Raw genomic sequence first — 27,646 nt, forward strand, 5'->3', positions numbered from 1 at the left:
TATGGCAAGAAAAGGGGAATCTTTATTTTGGTTAAAAAAACGTACAGGATAGCAGACAAGCAACCCCCAGCCCTGGGCTCAGCTGATTTTCCTTGGACCAGCTGTTTCCTTTAGTCCCCTGAAGCGTATGGGGCTGTGCACAGCTGGCTCGGTCCCTCGGTGCCTAGAGCAAAGGAGGCACGCACCCTCCCTACATCTTACCTACTCCGGTGGAGGGTTGGGGGTGGGAGGTGGACAGGCCGTGGGAACAGTGTCAAGCCAGTTGTGTTTAGAACAGTCACCAAACTTGTTCAGCAGCGTCATCCACCATCAACACCCCAGACAGTTCCTGAGGAAACCTGCTGGGCTTGACTATGGCTATGCCTGATCTGAGGGGGTGGAGGGACAGGCTGTAAGGCCAGATTCCTAGAGTCTTGACACCTCACAAATCCGGGGAAGGGGAAGTCAGTGGAAGAGAGAGGGAGCATTTCAGCATAGAGTCACATTATTGTGCTGATGGCTGCGTTATGGCTTTCTACACTCTGGCCGGCATGGAGCGGGAGTGGGGCGGAGTCCAGTCCCTGCCCCCTATGGGGGCCCTAGAGAGCACACAGGCCGGGCAGGCTTGGGGGCAGACCCTGTAGGCACAGATGGTGGCAGATGGGCCACAGGTTAGGCAGGTGGAGGTGCCGGGTGCCTGGCTCCCCCCAGGCCACTCCTGGAGAGGCAGAGAGCAGCGGTCCTCAGGAGGTCTTTAAGCCCCCGCACACACTGGAGATCCCCGGCAGGACAGCAAAGAAGGAGAAGAGAGAGGGTTAGCGGGGTTGGGAGGAGGGAGGCGGCCTGCAGGGGCCCCGGTGGTGGGGACAGGTGCTGCCACAGCACCTGCCTCTCTCCCCGAGAAAAGGGCCAAGCAAGGCTCAGGCAGCAGGCAACAAAGCAGGAGAGAAAACGGGCGGGTGAGAGAAAGCTCAGCGGGGACAGAAAGCCAGGACACAAGAGCGTTAGTGACTGGTGGCCCCTGCATACCAGGACTCCACCAGCACAGACCCAAGCACCTCAGGGCAGGTTCGCCATCCTCTCCCCAGCCTCACCCTCACCCTCCTCTTCCAGCTGGAGAGCTGCTCTGCGCGAAGCTACCTCCTCAGTCCACAGTGGGGCTGGGCTCTTAGCCTGGCCCTATATCCCGATCCTTCTGCTTAGCAGGGAATCCCTGGAGACCCTACCACCACCAGCACACACACCGAACCACACACCAGACAGATGGACGGGCTCCATGGGGTTGGCGAGGCATGCGATGAAGATGAGATGGTGTGTGAAGGGAGCGGGCAGTGCTGGCCGACAGGGGAGAAACGGTCTTACCAGCTAACCCTCTGCAAAGAGACCTGTTAGCTCCCCTCAGGCTGTGCAGGAGATGGCAAAATCCTGACAGGTGTCCTCCTGAGGGAGATACCAGAGAGGTGGGCCAGTGTTATGAGTTGTCTGGCTGGGCCCTGCTGCCCAGGTTGGAGGTGGTAGCCAGGGAAGCTCCGGCTCTCAAACTGGAATCTACCGTCTCAAACGTTTTCTTAGCTGAGCACTCACTGGGGATCGGAGTGGAAAGGCAGTAGGGAAGAAGAATTTGGGGGTCTCCAAGCCCCTGAGGCAGGGGAAGGTGGAGGGGACAAAGAGGGGACAGGATGGCCTCTTTTCACGTGCCCATGGGGGCTCAGCCACAGCCCTCTCTGCTCTGCCTCCGGCGGACAGAGCTCCAGCCAGGTGAGGGAAGATGTAGCCAGATCACTGGGCTGCCTGCCTTCGCACAGTCTCCCCAGGAAATAACCAACTTTGTCCGAAAGAACAGAGGGCTGCCAGCTGGGGCCTCAGCAAAGGAAAAGCAAACAAAAACCAAACCAAAGCAAATCAACTCTTATAAACTAAAGTTTTATTACAGGCAGGAACAAAGAATACTGGCTTAAATAAAAGGTAGATGGGAGCCCCCTCCTCTAGCCAGCTTCTTCCTCAACTCCCAGGGCCACTGCAGTGATGGCCCAGGGCCCTGAGGTTGGGGTGAATGAAGCTGTTTCTCCCAGACGGGACCCTCTGTGGCTGCCATTCCCAGCTGTCTGTGACCACTGGCCTCTGGAGTGAGACGGGCAAGATCTGGGGACTTCCTATGTCACTTTCCAAGGGCTTCAGCCCACTTGAAGAGCCAAGGAAGGGGATGGTGGGACAATAACTATTTTGATAAGAAACTATAGCTCCCAGCAGAGGAGAAACATCCTCTGAGTTTCCGGCCCAGACTTAGGCCAACCTTCACTTGCCTCTTGGCCCACCCTGCACCTTCGTTCCTTTTCTCTGGATGGAGGTCCCCGCTTGGCAGAAACACCTTGTCTTCCGGCTCCCGGCACTGAGTCCCATGTTCAGAGCTCAGAGGAGGGGGTGTGGCTTGTAGGATGGCAGCCCCTCCCCAGAGCCATCACCCCACCCACCACACCCAGGCTCAGCCTGCCTGGGCAGGTCCCAGCTGGAAGCCTCACCTGGGGGCTGGAGGGTAGGGCTGGCGGTAGAGTGGCAGAGTCCCCAGACACTGGCTGTCTGAAGTCCACAGAAGAAGGAAAGATAGGAGGCTGGGCTGAGCCCCAGTGGGAGCCCAGGGTTTTCTCGTGACCAATGCACGTGCCCCCTGTCTCCTTGACTCAGAGTGCTTCTGACACTCAAAGGGGATAGGGCAGGGGGCAGGGGGCAGCCCAGGGGATATGGGAGCCAGCCACATTCATACAGGGCACACACGAACACACACACACATGCACACACACACTCACTCATTCCAGTCAGAAGGTCTCTTGGAATAAACTTATTAAAACCAACCAGCCTTCTGATAACCTTTCACCTGGCACTACACAGACAGTAATGTGGCTGACCTTTTCTCCTTCCATTTAAAAAAAGACTATGTAGAAAAGAGGTCTATAAAATTGTGCAAAATACCCAGCATTAATAAACCCGTTTCAAGTATTGCCAGCATGAGCATAACCCACCCATGCCCGGACCTGGCTTGGGAGAGAGGTGGAGGGGCAGGCTGGGATCCCTTAAAGAGCTCGCCACGGGCAGGGGAGGGACCAGGCTCGCACTTCCACTGTGCTGCCCAGGACCTGCACAGGAGCTGAGGCTGTGGGTGCCTGGCTGGGTAATTCACCTTGGTCTGATAGAGGCTGCCCCCACCCACCACCAACCCTGCCTTCTCTACTGGAACCCCAGCTCTATCCTATTGGCCAACTCCATTAAAAAAAGGGGGAAAAAACCCCACCAAAAATCCCAAAGAAGAAAGAGCAATTATCACCAAGAGAATGAAGGAGCCCACAGACCAAAGCAGCCCATAGAGGCTTCCTCTCCACAGCCCTCTGTCCAGAGCTGGCCGCTCCTCAGTCCTGCTTCACCTTGAGGACCTTGGCTCAGCAAGGCCCAAGCAGTTCCACCACCTGGGAGGCCTCACGCTCAGTTCACAGCCTCACTCACACAGGGCTCGCCTGGCACAGGCAAGGACTTGGTGTCGTCCCCTGAGTGGCCTCCAGAGGCTCTGGTCTCTCCTGGCACTGATCAGCTAGGGGGACCTAGGGCCCAAGGCTGTGGGAACCTGGGTTTGGGGAGCAGAGGGCACAGCCACGGAACAGTTCAGGGAAAGCCACGCAGCGGGGGAAATAAATATGAAAAGACTTGAGTCTTTGGCAGTTCTGCTTCCCTTGGATGGAACAGGGAGGGTCCCGGCAGGTGAGTGCGGAGGGGCAGACGGGCCAGCAGGTGGCAAGTACTGAGCCATGGTCAGGGGTGGCCTCCTACCATGCTGGCGTCCGGCTTGGCTCTGCAGGCTGGGTCATCGCTTCTGATGGGTGAGGGCAACACGGTGTCGGACTGCACAAATCCCCTCCGGTCAATCAGGCTTCCAAAACACAAGGGGGACACATGAGGGCTCTGTCCGACCCTGAGCCTCCAGGCCAGCGGCTGGACGGCAGAGTCTATCTCAGCCAAGGAAAGGCCCAGGCCAAGAAAGGCTGAGGAAAGGACAGCTGCTCCCCATCTGGGGGCCCAAGACCCTTATCTCTGGCAGGCCTCTCTCTGCCCTCTGGCCACCTGGCTTTTGGCCATAGAATTTATTTACTATTAATTCCAACTGGCCCACCTGTCTGGCTGCCAAGAAGCCAGGCTGCAGGTGACGGGAGAAAGCAAGGATGAACAGGTATTTGGTGACTATGAGAGTCCTGTGTTCCTTTCCCCTCTAGGCAGGCTGGGTGACAGGGATACTGGGTGGGGCAGGGGACATGACTATGTGGGAATGACTCGTTCTGGCAGTGCCTACAGCAATTTAATCCCGTTCTGGAGCTCTCTGGTGCCCCCTGGTGTCGGGATGAACAGGGAGCGTCCCAGCAGGGCTGAGTCCCCAGGGTTCCTACTGCCAGGAGAGGATGGAGTCGCCACCCAGTCCATGCAGTGGGCAACTGGAAGGGCAGTGTCATTCAAGCGTGGCTGAAACAGTCATGGTGGTTATCCCCGGGGAGCAGGATTACATGTCATATCCAATGCTCTTCTGTTTTACATTTTGTACTTAATTTTTTTTTCTACAATGAGCACGTGATTAAATAACAATTCTCCATGGAATTCCTTCACATGACAAATGCCCTCCAGAGGGTGGTGGATGGAGGGCATCTAGGGTATAGGGGGAGGTCGGCTGATATCCAGGAACACTTTAATCACTGGCCAGGCCTGGCCCTGTTACCCCTCTTCTGTACCCCACTCGCTTACCTGGGAGGTAGGGGGCCACACAGCACAGCGCAGCAGTTGGTGATAATACTTTTATGGCTGTAGGGGTTGACAGAGGCCTCGCCGCCCCTCTTGCTGGACCACGAGCCTTTGATCTGCAAGCAGGAAGGAGGCCTGGGTCAAGTGCCTCCTTTTGCTTCACTTTTCTAGGAGGGAGGTCTAGAGGCTGGGGACAGCTGGTCAATTCCAAAACCAATTCTGGTTAGAGAAGGGGACATGTCTTTCATGTGGGCCATTCAATGAGGGTGTGGGGGACCCCTGGCAGAGATCAGGAGGCCCCAAAGAGGAGATGACAGAGCAGAGCCCAAGAGAAGCACCAGAGGAAACCTTTCGGATGACTCCTCCCTTCTCTGGCCAGCCGCTTCTGAAGGAGGGTAGTGCAGGGGCACAGGGCGAGGGCTGACCTGCCTGTGAGCCCCAGCCCTGCTACTCACTGGCTATGCTACCTGGACAGATCACCACTTTGCTGAGCCTGAGTCATCATGTGGAAAATAGGGAAAATAATACTAATTCTCAGATGGCATTGCCAGGGCATTAGATTAATCTTTGCCAGATTCTCTAGCTCTGTGAAGCCAAGCTATGGAAGGCACTGGGGAGTTTAGCAATAAAGAATACTTTGACCTAGAGGTATTACCTAGAGCTAGAGCTCTAAATACCTAGAGCTTTCTACACTTATTTGGCCACACACTCCTTTCTCTTTAACCTCTGGTAATGTGCTGCAGAACTGGCACCCAAGAAGCTACAGAGGGAGATGCTGGCTGACGGCATTTCTGTTCTCACCGATCACCAAGCACACAACGCCCTGTCATGTGTGTTAAGTTTTGTTTCCCTGAATGAGAGGATGAGGTCTGGGAATGTATTTTCTGTTGGAGGATGGGTTGATGGTGGGCCCTGAAACAGATGCTCTCATTTGCTTTTTAGTGTTTGGAGGATGGCGAGGGGAAGTCAGGTCTGGCCCAGGGCTGGGCACATCAAACATGCTTGTTGATGGCAGTCTGCAGGGTGCCAGGTAGGGAGGGTCAATGGAACCCACTGGCCTGTCCCCTGTCTCCCCCAGGTGTGCATATTAAGAGGGGCAGCCAGGACAGGCCGGTGACACCCTGAGAACAGTCACGGCTTTGCTGCTGACAGGGGCAGTGTGCAAGAGGGAGAGCACCTGACTGGGCACCGACCTTGGCTCTGTCCCCTCCCAGCTGTGTGACCTCCCAGACAGGGGACATGTCTCTCAGTCATCGAATGGGGAAAAAGCATCCCTGTCCTTTCTGCCTCAGGCTTGGCAAAAGGACCCAAAGAGATGACGGGAACAGAAAGAATTCCGTAAGCAGTCATGTGCCAGCCAAACATCATGTGTGTTGTGGTATGGGCACTGCCTCCTGCGGGGCTGTGGAGAAAAGCAACCTGGGGCCTTGAGAGCCCGCACTGAGAGAATGAAGCATGTGGAGGTCTCAGAAGCCTGCATCGGACCCACCAGGGCCAAGCTGAGAGGACTGGGAGGCATCTGGCTGCTTAACAGGCGTTTTCCCAGCAGTCCCTGAGTCAGGACTGCGCTTGGCTGCCCCAGGCTCCCTCAGCCCTGCCTCCTCCTGAGGGCGCTGCCCTAGAATGAGGGGTGGCTCCAGATTTACTCACGTCTTCATTAGTAGTCAGGTTGGAGGCGACGAGGTACGTGTGAAACCCTGAGAGGCCCAGAATGGACCAGATGGAGAAGAAGCAGATGACCAACTCCAGCACGGTGAGGCAGTTAAGGACCTAAACGGGTGGAGGGTGGGGAAACTCCCAGCCTGGTCTGTCTCACCTATCCTTCCATGAAGCTGTTTCCCCAGAGAGCTGAGAAGTTTTGGAACCTTCCTGTGGCCCAGTCCCTACTTCTTAGCAGGATCACCTCCTGGGCTCCACGGAAGGTCAGGACCCCACTCAAGAGCCAGACAAGGTGAGAGTGACAGACGGCAGACAAAACTAAGGGTTCCAATCATAAAGAGCCTCAGGGCATGACAGGGTCCAGGGAGCTTGGCATCTTAAGGGACATACTCTCTTCCAGGCCCCTGAAGATGGGGACCCCCGGCCCCACAATGCCCCATGTAGAATCAGCTCTTGCCTGGGTGTGAACAGAGGAGCTGGTACACTGGATTCTAGAGGACACATGTGAGCTGTATGCTGTTCCCCTCTGATTAGAGGATGAGGCATGGGACCCACCCAGTGAAGGGACCTCAGTTCCCACTGGAGTGTCCTCTAGCTGACAAAGGATATCTTGCTGGTGTCTCCTTCAGAGTGGAGAGGAAGTTGCTTCCCTGAGCACCTGGGGAGAAGGAAACAGGAGAGGACAAGCTCAGAGGGACAGTGACTGCTGAAGCTTGCTGACCCTTGAGCTTGCTGGCTGGCCCGTTCCACTCCCCCGCTGCCCTCACCCCCAACTCACGCAACGTCAGGTGGGTGACCACGCAGGCGAAGATGAAGGCCGTCAGGAATGAGAGGGAGAGAATAAACGCGTAGAAGAAGCGATAGTTCCGTCTCCCCACACAGTTGCCCACCCAGGGGCAGTGATGGTCAAATCGTTCTGGACAAGGGCAAGGGGCGATGGGTTAGTGTGGGCTGGCCTGCAGCCAGCACAGGCATTTGGCAGCCTCAACCATGGCTGGTGTTTTCCTACTCCGCTCACTCTCACAGCACCAGCTGGCTCCCAGGCCTTGGACACACCTGCCTCTGGTCCTTTGTGTACCAGTTCCCACTGCCTGATACACTCTCTCCTGTCTCTTTACCTGGCTAACTGGAACTTCTCCTCCATGTCTCAGCTGCAAAACCACCTTCTTAAGAAAGTCTCTTCCAATCCCAGACTAGGTGGGGGGGCCCTGTTATCTGCCCCATCACTTCTCTTTTGTGGCCCTCTGCACATGTGTGCTTTTATGCTTATTTATAATTACTGGATTGGCCAATCAGCCCTACTTGACTGTAAGCTCCATGGGCGAGGGGGGCTGTGCTGGTCTCACACCATGCTGACTCCCCAGGATCCGGAGCAGCGCCGGCACAAAAACTCACAAAAGTACTTGTCACGTGGTCTACCATCCCAACCACATGCTAACAGTCAATAACCCCTGTCCCCTGCTCTAGGACTAGCGGCCCAGGGAGGGGCTGGGCTGCAATGTGGTTCACAGCCAGCCAGCATCACAGGCCAGGTCAAAGGGCTGAGCTCACCTACACACTGTCCCCGGGGGTGGAGGCACACCCAGACTCTGGTAAAGGAAGTCCCTGTGGGAATGTGGGTCACAAGCCCGTTGCAGGCCTCATGCCAAGGCCAGCGCCCTTTGCAGGGGGTGGGCGGGGCAGCTCCTCGGGGATGAATGGTGCCCACTGAGTCACCCCCTTTGCTGCATGCCGTCATGGGGTGCTCCCTGCTGTTCTCTTGCTCAGGGAGTACTGAGCTGGCATGATGATCTCACTGCCCTGGGAACTGTGCACAGTCACTGTGGCTCAGCTCACCTGCGCCCTCTCACGCAGCGTTTCCCTTACAGCACCCTTCCAGGGGACCACCCTTGGTGCCCGTCACAACTACACAGCCTCTGGAGGGCAGGGAGAGGGGACAAAACAACCACTGCAGGCAGCTGTAGGGTCAGGAGCCGTTTCCAGTGGTGACATCCTCTGCACCTCATCAGCTTAAATGCCTCTCTTCCCAGATGCTTGTCCCTCTCAACCCTGGGAATCAGATCAAAGTCTTTCAGTACAGCTGGTGCCCTGGGCCACTGGACAGTAAATCATTCTTTCTGGCCCAAACACATCTGGAATGTTATTATTTCAGTCTGTTTCCTGGGAGCTTTGACTTCCTGAGGACCGGGCTGAAGCTTGGGAGAAGGGTTCAAGGCCCCTCTGTCTGCCCCGCACCTCCGAGCTGGGGGAAGGAATCCACCAATCCAGAGCTGAAGCCAAAACACTCCTGGTGAAACTGAGGGCCCTCCCCTGGGCCCTCCTGAGTCAGGGCAAATCTGGGTGAACCAGTCCCCCTGCCAAGCCCTGGGTATTTCAGACCCTGCCCACACCATCCCCATGCGTGACGTCCCCCCACCCCCAGGACTCAGTCTCTCTCAGGAATCCCTGCATCCCTCCCTGCCGCCTCCTACTCACCCACACAGTTGTCACAGACACTGCAGTGTGAGGTTCGGGGTGGCCGAAACATCTTGCAGGTGAAGCAGTACTTCAGCTTCACCATCTGCCCATTGATCAGCACCTCCCGGGTCCGAGGGGGCGGCCGGTATGTAGAACTGCCTGTGTTGTCTGAGGGCAGGAGGAGAGAAAGACGGGGAATGGCCAAGGCAGCCCAGGGCCCAGATCCCCAGCAGGGGAAAGCTACTGCTGCCTGGCCAGTCCAGGAGAATCGTCAGGGTAACAGGTTCCCAGGAACAAACATTGGAGTAAAATGTCTGGCCTAAGGCAGGGACAAGTATTAGGAGCTGCCACCATGTACTGAGACTGCCTCTGTACCAGGCGCTATGCTAAAACTTTACATACTTGTTCATACACCTGCCGGCCGTACCCACTCTAAGAAGGGCTGTCAGAGAAAGAGACCCCCAGAAAGCTTAGTGAGGGTTTTTTTTTTGTTTTTTTTTTGTTGTTGTTGTTTTTGAGACAGAGTCTCATGCTGTTGCCCATACTGGAGTACAATGGCGTGATCTCGGCTCACTGCAACCTCCACCTCACAGGTTCAAGTGATTCTCATGCCTCAGCCTCCCAAGTAGCTGGGATTACAGGAGTGTGCTACCATGCCCAGCTAACTTCTGTATTTTTAGTAGAGACAGAGTTTCACCACATTGGCCAGGCTGGTCTCAAACTCCTGACCTCAGGTGATCTGCCCACCTCGGCTTCCCAAACAGCCAGGATTACAGGAGTGAGGCACCGTGCCTGGCCAGCAAGGTTTATCTGCATCTCATCAAGCCTAGACCTATGTCCCAGTTTACAGGAAGTTCAGGAGATGGAGGAACAAAGTGAGTAACACGATGAGGAAAAAGTCAGATCTAGAACATCAGACATCTACAAGACTGCTGGCCTGATCTCTAACAAAAGTCAATGTGATTTATAAAAAGAGAGAGGAGGTCGGGTGCAGTAGCTCATGCCTGTAATCCCAGCACTTTGGGAGGCTGAGGCATGAGGATCACTTGAGCCCAGAGGGTCAAGGCTGCAGTGAGTCAAGATCACACCACGGCACTCCAGCCTGGGCAACAAAGCCAGAACCTGTCTTAAAAAAAAAAAAAAAGAGAGAGAGAGAGAGGCAGAGAGGAGATGATTCTAAATTAAAAGAGATTTAAGAGACATAAAGAAATGCAATACATCATGGATCTTATTTTGAAAACAAGACAAAACAAAAAGCAACGAAAGACATTTAGAGGGCAACTGTGGAAATCTGACTATAGATTAAAAACTAGGGCTGGGCGCGGTGCTCATGCCTGTACTCCCAGCGCTTTGGGAGGCAGGCGGATCACGAGGTCAGATCGAGACCATTCTGGCTAACATGGTGAAACCCCATCTCTACTAAAAACACACACACACAAAATTAGCCGAGCGTAGTGGCGGGCGCCTGTAGTCCCAGCTACTTGGGAGGCTGAGGCAGGAGAATGGCGTGAACCCGGGAGGCGGAGCTTGCAGTGAGCTGAGATCACGCCACTGCACTCCAGCCTGGGCAACAGAGCTAGACTCCGTCTCAAAAAAAAAAAAAAAAAAAAGCTAGGAAACAGGCCGAATGCGGTGGCTCATGCCTGTAGTCCCAGCACCTTGGGAGGCCAAGATGGGAGGTGTGCTTGAGCCCAGGAGTTCAAGACTAGCCTGGGCAAATAGGAAGACCCCATCTTTATAAAAAATAACAAAAATTAGCTGGATATGATGGCATGTGCCTATAGTCCCAGCTACGAAGGATGCTGAGGTGGAAGGATCATTTGAGCCCAGGAGTTCCAGGATGCAGTGAGCATGAGCCAGGATCGCTCCACTGCACTCTAGCTAGGGTGAGGGCATGAGACCCTGTCTCTAAAAACAAACAAAAATTAGGGAACAATCAGCCAGGTGCGGTGGCTCACACCTGTAATCCCAGCACTTTGGGAGGCTGAGGCAGGCGGATCACGAGGTCAGGAGATCGAGACCATCCTGGTCAACATGGTGAAACTCCGTCTCTACTAAAAATACAAAAAATTAGCCGGATGTGGCGGCGGACGCCTGTAGTCCCAACTACTCAGGAGGCTGAGGCAGAAGAATCACTTGAACCCGGGAGGTGGAGCTTACAGTGAGCCGAGATCGTGCCACTGCACTCCAGTCTAGGCGACAGTTGGCGACTCCGTCTCAAAAAAAAAATTAGGGAACAATTAATTTTCTTAGATATGATAATGGAATTGTGATTATATAGGAGACTATCCTTAGACTTTTAAGATATATGTTGAAATATTTATGGGTAAAGTATCTATGATGTCTATAATTTACTATGAAATAGTTTGAGAAGAGCAAATTGGCCAATTGTTCCCTAATTTTTGTTTGTTTTTAGAGACAGGGTCTCACTCTGTCACCCTGGCTAGAGTGCAGTGGAGCGATCCTGGCTCACACTCACTGCAGCCGGAACTCCTGGGCTCAAATGATCCTTCCAACTCAGCGTCTTTCATAGCTGGGACTATAGGCACATGCCATCATACCCAGCTAATTTTTGTTATTTTATATATATACACACACACATATATATGCAAATAAGACACACTATCAACAACTATTCAATCTAGATGATGAATGTACAGAATTAGTTGTACTATAATCCTTCCTGCTTTTCTATATGTTTGAAATTTTCTTTTTTTTTTTTTTTTTTTTTTTTTGAGACGGAGTCTTGCTCTGTTGCCCAGGCTGGACTGCAGTGGCCGGATCTCAGCTCACTGCAAGGTCCGCCTCCCGGGTTTACGCCATTCTCCTGCCTCAGCCTCCCCAGTAGCTGGGACTACAGGCGCCCGCCACCTCGCCCGGCTAGTTTTTTTTTTTGTATTTTTTTTAGTAGAGACGGGGTTTCACCATGTTAGCCAGGATGGTCTCGATCTCCCGACCTCGTGATCCGCCCGTCTCGGCCTCCCAAAGTGCTGGGATTACAGGCTTGAGCCACCGCGCCTGGCCTCCTGAAATTTTCATAATAAGAAATGTAAGAGGAAAAAAATGCAGAGATATAGCATATTCATGGATTGGAAGACTGAATATTATGAAATAATTTATTCTTCCTAAGCTACAGATTCAACATAATCCTAGTTAAAAATCCCAGTAGGTTGTTTTTGTGAAAAACTCATTCCAAAATTCATATGGAGGTGGCTGGGTATGGCTGCTCATGCCTATGGTCCCAGCTACTCAGGAGACTGAGGCAGGAGGATTGCTTGAGCTCAGGAGTTTGGGGCTACATTGAGCTATGATTGTGCCGCTGCACTCCACCCTTTGCAACAGAACAAGACCCTGTCTCAAACAAACAAAAGACACAAAGGGGCTAATCATAAAAGAGCAATTTGATAAACTGTATTATATCAAAAGTAAAAATTTTTTTCACATAAAGGTAATCATTAAAAGAATGAAGAGTTGGCCGGGCGCGGTGGCTCACGCCTGTAATCCTAGCACTTTAGGAGGCCGAGGTGGGTGGATCACGAGGTCAGGAGTTCAAGACCAGCCTGGCCAAGATGGTGAAACCCCGTCTCTACTAAAAATACAAAAAAACTAGCCGGGCACGCGCCTGTAATCCCAGCTACTCCGGAAGCTGAGGCAGAGAATTCCTTAAATCTGGAGGGGCGGAGGTTGCAGTGAGCCGAGATTGCGCCACTGCACTCCAGCCTGGGCAACAGAGCAAGACTCCATCTCAAAAAAAAAAAAAAAAAAAAAAAAAGAATGAAGAGTTTTTTTGGGCTGGATGATTAAAAAAAGAATGAGGCCGGGCACGATGGCTCAAGCCTGTAATCCCAGCAATTTGAGAGGCTGAGGCAGGCAGATCACCTTAAGTCAGGAGTATCGAGACCAGCCTGGCCAACATGGGGAAATCCCATGTCTACTAAAAATACAAAAATTTTTTTTTTTTTTTTTTTTTTTTGAGACGGAGTCTCGCTCTGTCACCCAGGCTGGAGTGCAGTGGCGCGATCTCGGCTCACTGCAAGCTCCGCCTCCCGGGTTCACGCCATTCTCCTGCCTCAGCCTCCCGAGTAGCTGGGACTACAGGCGCCCACAACCGCGCCCGGCTAATTTTTTGTATTTTTAGTAGAGACGGGGTTTCACCGTGGTCTCGATCTCCTGACCTTGTGATCCGCCCGCCTCGGCCTCCCAAAGTGCTGGGATTACAGGCGTGAGCCACCGCGCCCGGCCTAAAAATACAAAAATTAACTGGGCATAGTGGTGGGCGCCTGTAATCCCAGCTAGTCAAGAGGCTGAGGCACGAGAATTGCTTGAACCAATGAGGTGGAGGTTACAGTGAGCTGAGATCATGCCACTGCACTCCAGACTGGGCAACAGAGAGAGACTGTCTCAAAAAAAAAAAAAAAAAAAAAACAAAAAAAACAATGAAGAAGTAATCTTTAGAGCAGGAGTGGATAATTACAATGTGTTTACATCTTGCAAACATCTTGTTAACAAAGACAAAGGACTTGTATCAAGAATACGTAAAGGGTTGGGTGCTGTAGCTCACGCTTGTAATCCCAGCACTTTGGAAGGCTCACCTGAGGTCAGGAGTTCGAGACCAGCCTGGCCAACCTGATGAAACCTCATCTATACTAAAAATACAAAAATTAGCTGAGCATGGTGGCGCATGCCTGTAATCCCAGCTACTTGGGAGGCTGAAGCAGGAGAATCGCTTGAACCCAGGAAGCAGAGATTGCTGTGAGCCGAGATCATGCCACTGCTTTCTAGCCTGGATGACAGAGCAAGACTCCATCTCAAAAAAAAAAAAAAGAACATGTAAAGAAATCCTGTAAGTCAGTAAGAAAGTCACACAACTGAATAAAAATATGGACAAAAGACTTAAGTAGGCATCTCATAAAAGAGGCTGTCCAAACAGCCAATAAACACATGAAAAGGTGCTTATATTCATTAGTCAGCCAGGAAATGCAAATTAAAACTACAATATGCTACTATGACACATGCACTAGAATGGCTAAAATGAAAAAAAATAAAACATACCAAGTGTTGGCAAAAAAGTAGAGCAACTACAAATCTCATATGACCGTTTTGGACAACTGTTTGGCAACAGCTACCCAAGCTGAACATATGCACGCCCAGAAAACCTGCTCCCAGGCATCTACCCGACAGCAACGTGCATGAGATAATGTGCTCTGAAAGACATGCACAAAGATGTTCACAGCAATCATTCTCATAATAGACAAACTCTGGAACTACCCAAATGCCCCAGTAGTGGAATGGATGTTTTTAAAAAGTAGTATATTCACACAATGGAATTCTATATAGCAATGAGAATCGAACCATCGTCAACTACACACAATAATATTAATGAATCTCATAAAAATTGTCTGGCCGGGTGCAGTGGCTCACACCTATAATCCCAGCACTTTGGGAGGTTGAGGCGGGCAGATCACTTGAGGTCAGGAGTTCGAGACCAACCTGGCCAACATGGTGAAACCCCCTCTCTACTAAAAATACAAAAATTAGCCAGGCATAGTGGTGCGCACCTGTAATCCCAGCTACTCGGGAGGCTGAGGCAGGAGAATTGCTTGAACCCAGGAGGTGGAGGTTGCATTGAGCTAAAATCGCGCCACTGCACTCCAGTCTGGGTGACAGAGTGAGACTCCATCTTGAAAAAAACAAAACAAAACGAAACAAATCGTGTAAAGTGAGGAAATCAGACATACAATACAAAATGTTCAAAAATAGGCAAAAGTAATCCACGGTGTTAGAAATTAGGATTGTGGTTACTCTTGGAGAGTGACAGTGATTGGAAGGGGGCGTGAGGGGGCTCCTAGGATGCCAGTCATATACTGTTTCTTGATCTCAGTGCTGATTACATGTGTGCATTCAGTTTGTGGACATTCATCAGACAGAACACTTGCAACTTTTATACTTTTTTTTTTTGAAATGGAATCTTGCTGTGTTGCCCAGGCTGGAGTGCAGTGGTATGATCTTGACTCACTGCAACCTCTGCCTCCCAGGTTCAAGCAATTCTCCTGCCTCAGCCTCCTGAGTAGCTAGGATTACAGGCGTATGCCAACACACAAGCTAATTTTTGTATTTTTGGTAAAAATGGGGTTTCACCACGTTGACCAAGCTGGTCTCAAACTCCTGATCTGAAGTCATCCACCCACCTCGGCTTCCCAAAATGCTGGTATTACAGGCATGAGCCACTGCACACAGTCACAACTTGTGTACTTTTGGTGAGCCCATTATATTTCCATAAAAAATAAGAAAGAAAGAAAAAAAGAGGCTGGGTGCGGTGGCTCACGCCTGTAATGCCAGCACTTTGGGAGGCTGAGATGCGAAGATCACCTGAGGTCCAGAGTTTGAGACCAGCCTGGCCAACCTGGTGAAACTCCATCTCTACTAAAAACATAAAGATGGCCGGGCGCGGTGGCTCAAGCCTGTAATCCCAGCACTTTGGGAGGCCGAGACGGGCGGATCACGAGGTCAGGAGATCGAGAGACGATCCCGGCTAACACGGTGAAACCCCGTCTCTACTAAAAAATACAAAAAAATAGCCGGGCGAGGTGGCGGGCGCCTGTAGTCCCAGCTACTCGGGAGGCTGAGGCAGGAGAATGGCGTAAACCCGGGAGGCGGAGCTTGCAGTGAGCTGAGATCCGGCCACTGCACTCCAGCCTGGGTGACAGAGCCAGACTCCGTCTCAAAAAAAAAAAAAAAACAAAAAAAAAAAACATAAAGATTAGCTGGGCGTGGTGGCGCATGCCTATAATCCCAGCTACTCGGGAGGCTTAGGCAGGAGCATCGCTTGAATTCAGGAGGTGGAGGTTGCAGTGAACTGAGAAGTCGCCATTGCACTCCAGCCTGGGCAACAAGAGCGAAACTCTGTCTCAAAAAAAAAGAAGAAAAAAAAAAAAAAGCAAGAAAGATAAAAAGAAAGAAAGATTTAAGTAAGTTATTTAGGTCCTGTCCTGTTATATCGGCAGAGCAGGACTCTAACCCAGGTGTGTCATATGCAAAGCCCAAAACTCCACCCATTGAGCCTCTGGGTACCCCAGGGCACAGAGGACCTGAACAGTGGTTCCTTCCAGAAAGAAGTCTGAGTGTCCTGGGGCAGCCTGTACCCCCGGCCCTACACCATGTACCCTGTCATTGCTCCCATTGCATTGTTTGCCAGATAATGTCTCCAGTTTGGCCATTTGCCTCCAATGATTATTTACTGAGTGTCTGCCAATGTGCCAGGCACAATTCTAGGCACTTGGCGTATATCAGCGAAGCAAACATGCTCCAGCCTCCCATTTTCAACTACCAAATAAACCTTTGTTAGGCTGTTTCATCACGACCTTGACTATGGCATGTTTAAAATGGAGCTAAGCATCTGAGCATTTCTTCCCTAAAATGGGCAGCATTAAAAAGGGTTGGGGATTTAGAGGCCAATGGTCACACTCTGAAACCTGGTTTTGTCATTGACTGGTAGTGTGTAAGGCTGAAGTCAAATGAACTTCTCTGAGCCTCAGTTTTCTCATCTGTAAAACAGGAATAACAGGTAGAATAGTTAATGAATCTAGCTCCACTTCTGCCCAGCTGGGTTTCTCCTGATAATATCATTTGCTAAAAAATCATATAAGCTCTTTGTGCCTCGGTTTCCCTAATCACTGAAATGGAAACAATAGTAACTCCCCTTCACAGGGTTGTTGTGAGGATTAAATTAATCAATATATGTGAAATGGCACAAAGCAAATGGTTAGCAAGTGTGAGCTATTATTATTAGCTCACAGGGTCAAGCGTAGTGGCTCATGCCTGTAATCCCAGCACTTTGGGAGGCTGAGGCAGGAAGATTGCTTGAAGCCAGGAGTTTGAGACCTGCCTGGGCAATAAAGGGGGACCCTTTCTCTCTCTCTCTTTTGTTTTTTTGGAGATGGAGTCTCGCTTTGTCGCCCAGGCTGGAGTGCAGTGGCGCGATCTTGGCTCACTGCAACCTCCACCTCTAGGGTCCAAGCAATTCTCTGCCTCAGCCTCCCGAGTAGCTCGGATTACAGGCGCCTGCCACCATGCCTGGCTAACCTTTTGTATTTTTAGTAGAGACAGGGTTTCACCATGTTGGCCAGGCTAGTCTTGAACTCCTGACCTCATGAACCACCCACCTCGGCCTCCCAAAGTGCTGGGATTACAGGGGTGAGCCACCGCACCCGGCCACCTCAGTTTCTTTATCTGTAAAATGGAGATGGGTCAAGTCACACCTTCATAAGATTGTGCTAAGGGCCGAATGAGATGCTTCCACAGCCCTGAGCACAGTACTAGCCTCCCAGGAGCCCCTGACATTGCTCCTGACCAACTGTTCATGCCATGACGCTCCAGGATGCAGAACCCCCAGCAGCTCTTTCCAAAGCTGGTGATACTACTCCAAACCAAACCCCTAATCCTGTCCCACAGGCCCCAGAGTCCCAGCTTATGGCTCCCCACTCACTGCTTCCTTCCTGACTTGGATATAGGCTTTGGGGTCAGAAAGACATGTAGGTATAAATCTCAGTCCAATCACTTACTAGCTGAGTGAGGTGGGTCAAGTCACTCAACTTCTCTGTGCCATCACCTGCTAAATAAATAAAATGGAAGGCCAAGCATGGTGGCTCACGCCTGTAATCCCAGCACGCTGGGAGGCTGAAGCAGGAGGACTGCTTGAGGCCAGGAGTTTGAGACCAGCCTGGGCAACATAGTGTGAGACCCTATCTCTATAAGAATAATAATTTTAAAAAATTAGCTGTATGTGGGCTGGGCGAGGTGGCCTGTGATCACAACACTTTGGGAGGCCGAGGTGGGTGGATCACCTGTCTGAGGTCAGGAGTTCGAGACCAGCCTGGCCAACATGGTGAAACCCCATTTCTACTAAAAATACAAAAATTAGCCAGGTGGGCCAGGTACAGTGGCTCATGCCTGTAATCCCAACACTCTGGGAGGCCAAGGCGTGCGGATCACAAGGTCAGGAGATCGAGACCGTCCTGGATAACATGGTGAAACCCCGTCTTCAGTAAAATACAAAAAATTAGCTGGGTGTGGTGGTGCGTGCCTGTAGTCCCAGCTACTAGGGAGGCTGAGGCAGGAGAATTGCTTGAACCCAGGAGGTGGAGGTTGCAGTGAGCCGAGATTCAGCCACTGCACTCCAGCCTGGTGACAGAGCAAGACTACGTCTCAAAAAAAAAAAAAAAAAAAAAAAAAAAAATTAGCCAGGCGTGGTGGTGGGCACCTGTAATACCAGCTACTCAGGAGACTGACGGAGGAGAATCACTTTAACCCGGGAGGCGGAGGTTGCAGTGAGCTGAGATCACACCACTGCACTCCAGCCCGGGCGACAAGAGCGAAACTCTGTCCCTCCCTCCAAAAAAAATAGCTGTATGTGGCATGAACCTGTAATTCTAGCTACATGGGAGACTGAGGCAGGAAGTCAAGGTGGTAATGAAACAACCTAACAAGAGATAGCTACAGTTGAAGGGAAAGTTTAGGAGTTCAAGGTTGCAGTGAGGTATGACCACGTCACTGCATTCCAGCCTGGGTGACAGAGCGAGGCTGTGTCTCTAAAAAAAATTTAAAAATTAAAATAAAAAGGCTGGATGTGGTAGCTCACCCCCTGTAATCCCAGAACTTTGGAAGGCTGAGGCAGGCGGATCACCTGAGGTCAGGAGTTCAAGACCAGCCTGGCCAACATGGTGAAACCCCGTCTCTACTAAAAATACAAAAATTAGCCAGGCGTGTTGGCGGGCGCCTGTAATCCCAGCTACTCAGGAGGCTAAGGCAGGAAGAATCACTTGAACCTGGGAGGTGGAGGTTGAAGTGATCCGAAATCATGTCACCGCACTCCAGCCTGGGTGACAGAGCAAGACTGTCTCAAAAAAATAAAATAAAATGGAACATCATTGAGTCCACCTCAGAAGGCTGCTGGAAGGATTAGGTGAGAATTCACCAAGTGGCTTTAGCAAAGTGGCTAGCACTTGACAAGGGCTTAACAAATATCAGCCATTAGTATGACTGTTGTTTCTACAAAACACAGCATTCCAAACAAACAATGGAGTTATGAAGAAAACTTCAGAACACAGCCCATCTGTGAGTGAAGGACAGCCACAGATCTCTCCAACACTGAGAGAAGTTACTGGAATCCTCAGTGGAATCCCACAGGTCTTCCTCAGGGGAGAGGGGAACCCAAGCCTCCCGTAAGGATAGGGAGGGAACTGCTAAGCATGTTCTGGCCTCCATCAGCCAGGCTTCTTTCTCTCCAGCACTCTGCAAATGAAGCTTTGTACTCCAGCTTCCTGAGGCTGCCAGGAGCCAGGGGAGGCAGAGCGCTGTGTCATGCTGGAGCAAGGGTCCGCCTGGTGCTAAATCAAAGTCACCAGAGTTGGGGCAAAGGAGGCTCTGCAGGGGCTGCATCCTGCATGGGGGAAGACAAGCAGCTCTCCCACTGCTGAGACAAGATAGTGCTGACCAATCACTGTCCAAGATTCAGCCTCAGAATCCTCCTCAACCTGCTCCTGCCGGCAGCCACTACTGGTGGCAGCTTATAAGCACCTGGAGCAAGTCCACTCTCCAATCCTGACCAAAAGACTCAAGTCTCTTCAGTTTCAATAGAGAAAAGTGACTTTCAAAGTGCACTGACATTCCCAGTCTCACTCAATCACAGAGACTGCTCTGGGCTGGGCAAGGGGATCCGTGCCTGTGAGTTACAGATGGGAAACCGAGTTTACTCCAATAATAGAAGGTGGCACTGAAACTAGGACCCTTGTCTTCCAGGGCACTCATTTGTTCACTCTTTCACACATGAGCACATACTATGTGCAAGTTATTGTACAAGGTCTGGGGGTGGCAGGAAGGTAAGGGGCAAATTCATAGAAATGAGCCAAAGATATTGGTTTTGTTCACCCTGTGCCTGCCTGACATACTGCAGATGTTCAAAAAATATTTGTTGTAGAAAAGAAGAAAGAAGGGAGTGATGATAAGTGATGCTATCCCTGCCCTCAGGGAATCTAAGATCTACTCCAGGGCTGTTTCTGCTATGCCAGGCTCTTCCCCAAGTAAAAAGGTGCCCTTATGCTGGCAAGGCCCTCCTGCTGCCTTCCAGGCAGAAACCAAAGCTCTGAGGATGTGAAAATGAGAGGAAAGGCAAGGCTCCTCGCCACTGAATGGCTGTGAGGGCAAAGGAATTTCCCCACCCTAAGACAGCTCTTGGAGAGGAGCAGGCAGGCCTTTTGCGGTCAGAGCCTGAAAGGCTGGGGCCGTGGAAGTTCCCCAGGGCTGGCTGCGGGCTGCCAAGAAGGCCCTGACTGCCCTCTGCCCTTTCATTGTTGTCACCTGCAAAGGACTGCAGTCTCCCCGCCTCTAAGGCCAGCTCAAGGTCAGCCACAGCTCCTAGGCCTCGAGTACTGGGTCTCCGTAATCCTCCCAGACCACTTTTGTCCATCTCTGGGCTCATGGAGCCTTTACCACATACCAGGCTTAGTGCTAGGCCTGTGGATACAGGAAGAGCCCGCCTGAGGGCAGAGTCAGACAGAAGTGGATAATTAGAGTCGTCCTACAAGGCAGTGCCTCTGTGTGGTAACTCTGGGCCTGCCGGATCTTATTTTGAACCCTGGCATGGCCAATTGTTAGCCTGTGACCTTAAGAAGCTGGTCAATCTCTGAGCCTCAGGTTCCTCACCTGTAGAATGGGTAATGATGACATCAACGCTGTAAAATTTTACACAAATCAGAAATAATATAATATCAACCTAATAGCTATTCAGTTAATGACATTACTAGTGTCTATACTCAATGCCTCAAGAACACAGAGGGAAATATGTGGGGTGGAGGCAGGAAGCAGCATTCAAGAAAGCAACAGGCCAAGTGCAGTGGCTCATGCCTGTAATCCCAACACTTTGGGAGGGTGAGGCTGCAGGACTGCTTGAGTCCAGGAGTTTGAGACCAGCCTGGGCAACATAGCAAGACCCTGTTTCTACAAAAAATAATTTAAAAAGAAAGCAAGGGGCTGGGCACAGTGGCTCACGCCTATAATCCCAGCACTTTGGGAGGCTGAGGCAGGCGGATCACCTGAGGTCGGGAGTTTGAGATCAGCCTGACCATCATGGAGAAACCGCGTCTCTACTAAAAATACAAAATTAGTGGGGCATGGTGGGGCATGCCCGTAATCCCAGCTACTCGGGAGGCTGAGGCAGGAGAATCGCTTGAACCTGGGAGGCAGAGGTTGTGGTGAGCCGAGATCTCACCATTGCACTCCAGCCTGGGTAACAAGAGCAAAACTCCATCTTAAAAAAGCAAGCAACAAAAGAAGTGGCAGCAAAGCTGGATCAGAAAGAATGAGCACTCTGGCTCACCACGGCAGGTAAGGACAGCACAAGCACAAGCAAACGCACTGAGGCATCTAGTGCACAGCGTGGCTGGGGGCGCCAGGGACCGGCAGGAAAGGAGTGGTGGCAGGGGTAGGCTGCAGCTTGCCTTAATTTCATGAGTGAGTTTTCAAGATAGAAGAGGAGCCAGGCACGGTGGATCATGCCTGTAATCCCAGCACTTTGGGAGGCTGAGGCAGATGGATCACCTGAGGTCAGAAGTTCAAGAGCAGCCTGGCCAACATGGTGAAACCCCATCTCTACTAAAGATACAAAACTAGCCAGACATGGTGTGCATACCTATAATCGCAGCCACTTGGGAGGCTGAGGGAGGAGAGCTGCTTGAACCCAGGAGGTGGAGGCTGCAGTAAGCTGAGATCATGCCATTGCACTCTAGCCTGGGTGACAGAGCGAGACTCTGTCTCAAAAAACAAAAACAAAAACATATATATATATATATATAAATATATATATAAAATATGTTAAATATATTACACATTAAATATGTTAAATACATATTATGCATATTAAATATATGTTAAATGTATATTATACATATTAAATATGTTAAACATATACATATTAAATGTTAAATATATATTATATGTATGTATTAAATATATAAACATATATTTAATGTATATTTAATGTATATGAAATATATATATATTATACACATATATTTAAAGATGAGCCATTTAGAGGAAAATACTAAAGAAATGAAGGTACAAGGTGGAATGCAGAAGGAAAAATCACAAAGGTTGGACTAATATCACTAATATGCAGGAAGCAGTACTGAGGGCACCAGAGAGTCACCCAAATTCTGTAGGGTTTGTGGGGGGACAGGGCATGGGTGGGGGGACAAATTTGGATCTTGGAAATATAACTACAGTTGAAGGGAAAGGCCCAGTGGGGGCCTGTTCTGCAGAGCCCTGAGCCAGTTCAGGTGAAACATGAGGCAGGTCTGTCCAGGGGAAGTGTGCTTCAGGACTGGCCAGGGGAAGTGGGCGGACACGTCCTGGAGACGGAGAAGATGGGGTCTGGGAGCTGGTGCAGGGCAGTGGAGAGAGACGCAGCCTCTGCGTCCGTCCTGTGAACTGTAACGGGGTCTAAGTGAGCATCTGTCACTTGGATTCGGATGTCTCTATCATCTCCCATCAGACCAGGAGCTTCTGCGAGCAATATTCCTACTTCTTCCCAACTGCCTAGAGCCTGTAGGGTGAGCCAGCTGCACAGCCCATCAGCCGGCAAGACAGGATCTCAGATGAGGGTGACCGAGTGCCCTGATTTTCCTGGGATTGAGTGGTTTCCTAAGACAGCAGACTTTCCAGGTGGTCCTGGGTAAACTGGGAGGAGCTGGTCACTCTACCTCAGACTGTCCCTCCAGGGCAGGAGCCCTGGGCCAGACCTGTTGGGCTGGAGTTGCTGGGCTGGGGGACCAAAGGGAAAAGCCCACACTGTCTACATGAGTCTAGGACCAGGTAATCAGTTCATGCTCACATGAACAACACCACCTGCCTCAGAGACAGCTCCCAACCTTCTGGAAAAGGTTCAATGATCTTAGTCCTCACCATTTTCAGGAAAATATGTTTTTTGTCTTTTTTTTTGCTTTTTGAGACGGAGTCTCGCTTTGTTGCCAGGCTGAAGTGCAGTGGCACAATCCTGGCTCACTGCAACCTCCAACTCCCATTTCAAACGATTCTCCTGCCTCAGCCTATCCCGAGTAGTTGGGATTACAGGCATGCGCCACCACACCCAGCTATTATTTTTGTATTTTTAGTAGAGACATGGTTTCACCATGTTGGCCAGGATGGTCTCAATCTCCTGACCTTGCGATCCGCCCGCCTCGGCCTCCCAAAGTGCTGGGATTACAGGCGTGAGCCACTGCACTAGCCCTGGGAAATATGTTTTACTTTAGTTAGAAGTCTCCTGGTCACACCTGAAAATTTGGCTTCTATTCAAGTTTGAGAATTCAAAGGCCCCCAAAATGCCACTTTTACACTTTGCACTTGTTCCTAAAGAAAAGTCTTAGGCCCTGACATTCAGCACCCTATAAGATTGATTCCACCCCATCCTTCCAATGGGAATATCCCTAGGATCCCTAACTATCTGAAGTGCTCCTCGTATTCCAGCCAACATGGACTGCTCAGTGGCCCGTTCCCATCCCTCCTCCTTCCCTCTGCCACCCTCTCTTCCCTCAGCTTTGTCTGCCTGAAGGGCTGCCTCCACACAGCTCCTGTGCTTGAATTCCACCCAAACTTAAAGGCGTGGCTCAAGCATCACTTCTCAGGGAAGCTTCTCCAGTCCCCCAGGCAGAAGATGCTCTTGACTCCTCTGACCCTCTTCCGAAGCCTGATCTCACTGGCAGTGGCTGGTCAGGGCTAACATCTGGGGCCAACTCATTTGGAACCCATGAGAGAAGCTCCTATCAGATTCATTGTTGGCCCCCACCCGCCTTCACTCTGCTGTCAGGGGTCAGCATATAGAATTAACACACACATGAACAAACCCATGATGCCCAACTGGGAGATGTCCTGACCGTTTCCTCACCTGTCACCCTGACAGAGCAAGGAGGGCCTTCACAGAAGCTCACCCATTCTTCAGTCATTCATTTACTCATTTAGCCAACGTCACTGAGCCTTCTACATGGCGACAAGGTGAACAAGATGCTGGAATTCCACGCCCTCACAGCCCAGCAGAAAGAACAATTTTGTGGCCGGGCGCAGTGGCTCAAGCCTGTAATCCCAGCACTTTGGGAGGCCGAGACGGGCGGATCACGAGGTCAGGAGATCGAGACCATCCTGGCGAACACGGTGAAATCCCATCTCTACTAAAAAATACAAAAAACTAGCCGGGCGAGGTGGCGGGCGCCTGTAGTCCCAGCTACTCGGGAGGCTGAGGCAGGAGAATGGCGGGAACCCGGGAGGCGGAGCTTGCAGTGAGCTGAGATCTGGCCACTGCACTCCAGCCTGGGCGACAGAGCGAGACTCCATCTCAAAAAAAAAAAAAAAAAAAAAAAAAAAAAAGAACAATTTTGTAATGACCACCGCTGCAGCACAGGTTCAGAGAAGGAAGGAGAAGGTGCTCTGGGAATGTGCCATGGAAGGCCTGGCCCAACCGGGATCAGGAAGGCTTCCCAGAGCACAGGAAACAAGTGGAGACAAAGGATGAAGGAGATGTGTCCCTGCTGCCATCTCAGAAGAGAAAGCAAGGGGTTTGGGAGTGAAAGGCACACACTCCATCTCTGCTCCTTTATCCCTGGCCCTGTCATCACCTCCCTCAGTTTCTCCATCAGTACAACTGGTTAACAGGGTTGCCCTCACTGGGCTGTTGTGAAGATTTGTGGGGATAATCACTGTGATCCACGCAGCTCACAGGAGGCCAAGGATGGGCAGCCAGACCTCTGGGTCCGGCTGAGCTGGACAATAATCCTGCCTCACGATTAGCCCTGACCTGAAGGGGAGGAAGAATGGGGCACAGCTGGGCCTCCCCAGCTGCCAGGTGGGTTAGCCCAGGTCAGACTGTGGGATCCTGAAGGAGTGGCCAGGGACCTGGAGTTTGAGGGGGAAGGAAGCTGGATGTAGGCAAGATGAGGTGGCGCTCGTGGGCATGGCTGAGGATGGGCCCGGGCAGAGGAATGAGACAAAGAGCAGACAGAGCCCAGACAACATCCACTCCAGCTGCTCGCCCTCCCTCCCTCCCTGCTGTACAGAGTATTAGTGAAATGATTTCTAGCGATGGATGCAGCAGGGCTCTGACATTTACAGGCCACTAGATGTCTTCAGGGCCAGCTGGGTGTTTAAACACCTGTGTGAACACCATCCTGTTAGGGGAAGGAACTAACCACGGACCGGAAACCCCCGAAGTGTGCAAGTAGCCACGTCATTTCTCAGCAGGAAGGAACTGGGGTACAGCAAGCTGAGATTAGGGACCCATCCCTAGCGGCCCACCACCCCGGAAGCCACACAGCAGTCTGAAAGGAATCAAGGGCCACGTGGGCTGCCTGGGAGCACAGGGTCTTTCTGGCCACTGCCGTTCCTCACACACACCCAGGCTGTTTGCCACTCTGGGCTTTGGCCTTACTGTTCCCAGATCCCTGTATTTCTACCACACTCATCTCCAGTGCCGCGTCCTCCTGGAGGTCTCCCCTGACCACCTAACGCAAACTAGCCCACTCCCCAACACCTACTGGGCTCTTCCCTAGATAACCCCACGCTCAAGCCCTCATCTATTCAGGCCGGTGCTTCTTTGCTCAGATGTCACCTCCTTCACAAGATGTTCCCTGGCCACCCTATGTAAAACCACACATCTCCCTGCAGCCTTCATCCTCCCTCTCTCCTTTCTTCTGTCTGAATTATTTGTTTGTTTATTGTCTCCTTCCTCCTCAACTGTCAATCTCCATGAGGACAGGCAATATTGTCAGTTTTGTTCACCGCTATATCACACCTAAAAAAGTGCTGGCACATAGTAGGGGGTCAATAAATGTTTGATGAGTTCATGAATAAGTGTATATGAATGTTTAAGAGCAGGGGCTCTGGCCTGAGGTCTCATCCCAGTTCTTCTACTTACTTTGTGATCTTGGACCCTCTTTTGCCTTGATTTAATTAATCAGTAAAAGGAGAATAACAATAGTACCTACCTCATAGGATTACTGGAGGATTAAATAAGATCATGCATATAAAGAGCTTAAAACAGTGCTTGGCCCCCAGGAACTACTCAGCTCCACTCTGGCTGCCATCGGGGCCTTTGCTGGCCAGCATTTCTTGCTTACTTATTTGCTCACTTGTTGATCATCTGTCTCCCTCTGTGCCAGTGTCAGCTCCAGCCTGCCTTGCTCACGACTGCATCCCCAGTTCCTAGTAAAATTTTGGAAGAGAAAACCAGGCCTCCTCCAAAGTCAGGGAATGTGGAGCTATGGAGACCCAGCTTCAGCTGGGAGTAGAAACCTCACCGATCTGTTTCTCCAGGGCGGCTGCTTCACAGACAGTAGCCCGGGGCAGGATCCCAGGGTCGGTGAAGCTTGTCTGCAGCAGGCAGCTCATGACGAAGAAGAAGAGGATGGCAGCGATGATGGGGATGGCAAGGGTCAGCTTGCGGGCCAGGTAGGGACAGCTAGAACGAGAGATGAAGAGAGATCAGCAGACAACCCAAGGGCTCCCTGTGGCACAGGGCTACAGCACCTGGCAGGCACTGTCATTCCAGCAACCACCACCAAAATCTTGAATACAGCCTTGCTCTAAGACAGAGGCACAGCTCCTCGGTGAGTGCAGCAAGTTCCCAATAAGTACCGGGAATAGACATCACTAATTGATCCTTGTGTTACACTTTCCTCCTGAGCACATGGCAGATGTGTCCAATAGATCCCAGAATTCCTAACCTCTGCATTCAGAGAATCCCTCTATACACAGAGCTTCAGGTAGACACTAGTGAAGTGGACTGTTACCTGAGACAAACCATCCTGCAGTGTTCACTCACTCATTCATTCACTCACTCACTCAGTCCACAAATATTTACTGAGGTCTTCTCTGTGGCAGGTAACACTTTCAATAAGCAGCATGAATAATGACGATGAGTAAGACAAGAGCCCTTCCCCCTTGTGGCTTATGGTCAAGTGGGGAAAACAGACATGTAAACAGGGAATTGCCACACAGGGTGATGTGTGCTCTAGTCGGGGAGGGGAACACAGTAGCACAGTCAGGAAAGGCAACCTGAAGAAGGTAATCCTAAGCTCCAACCTGAAGAATGAGTAGAGGGCTGGGGGAACTGCATGGTCCAGCCTCTGTCACTGTGACGCAAGGGAGGCAGGTATCCCCGAGGCAGTGCTTTCAGACCCCCTGACCCCGGCTGCCTCAGAGAATAGCCTGTGCCTGCTGAATGGTTGTCCCTCTGTCCCCAGGCAGGCTGCCTACCATAGCCCTCCTCAAGCTCCCTCCTCCATCTTAGGGCCAGAACATTCTAGAAGTTCTGGACACTGGTGGGAGAATGGCTTTATGATAGTGAAGCTATCAGGGCTCTCTCTCTATGGCCAATCTTCTCTGTTGGCACCTCACTGTCCACCCAGAAGCCAGAGCCATCTTTTGGAAATGTCAATCAGATAATGTCATTTCCCTGCTTCAAACCTCCCAACTGCTTCCCATTATACTTTGAATAAAATCCAAACTCCCTACCATGGCCTTCTAGGCCAGGCATGATCTGGGCCCTACTGAGGACTTCAGCCTCATTTTACAAAACTCTCCTCTTGCTCCTGCTCCTCCCATCAGAATGGCCTCACGACAGTTCCTAGAACAAGCCTGGCTCTCTCCTATCTCAGGGCCTTTGCACTTGCTGTTCCTTTTCTCAGATTCCTCTTCCCTCCTCAGAAGGACCTTCCTTAACAACTCTGCACACAGCAAA

The 27,646-nt window shown here is 51.2% G+C and overlaps 1 protein-coding gene across 13 annotated transcripts in view; it reads right to left on the reverse strand.

Moving 5' to 3' along the window:
* The window catches only part of ZDHHC18 (zDHHC palmitoyltransferase 18), a 32,084-nt gene continuing 4,438 nt past the window's right edge, over positions 1-27,646 (reverse strand). For 2 of the 13 annotated variants that reach the window (XM_045377134.2, XM_074015730.1), the window contains exons 2-9: positions 26,205-26,365; positions 8,887-9,036; positions 7,190-7,327; positions 7,021-7,069; positions 6,403-6,505; positions 4,756-4,868; positions 3,796-3,895; positions 1-750 (exon numbers count right to left, since the gene is read on the reverse strand). In XM_045377134.2, the coding sequence (XP_045233069.1) occupies positions 652-750; positions 3,796-3,895; positions 4,756-4,868; positions 6,403-6,505; positions 7,021-7,069; positions 7,190-7,327; positions 8,887-9,036; positions 26,205-26,365 (913 nt within the window). In that variant the 3' untranslated portion in view covers positions 1-651. Of the gene's footprint in view, positions 751-1,341; positions 1,420-1,883; positions 3,896-4,755; positions 4,869-6,402; positions 6,506-7,020; positions 7,070-7,189; positions 7,328-8,886; positions 9,037-14,426; positions 14,708-21,553; positions 21,672-26,204; positions 26,366-26,696; positions 26,769-27,646 lie in introns of those variants that run through there. The other 11 variants (XM_045377141.3, XM_074015733.1, XR_012423974.1 and 8 more) reach the window with 10 other exon arrangements.

The sequence above is a fragment of the Macaca fascicularis genome, chromosome 1, assembly GCF_037993035.2.
Source record: "Macaca fascicularis isolate 582-1 chromosome 1, T2T-MFA8v1.1".
Taxonomy (NCBI): Eukaryota; Metazoa; Chordata; class Mammalia; order Primates; family Cercopithecidae; genus Macaca; species Macaca fascicularis.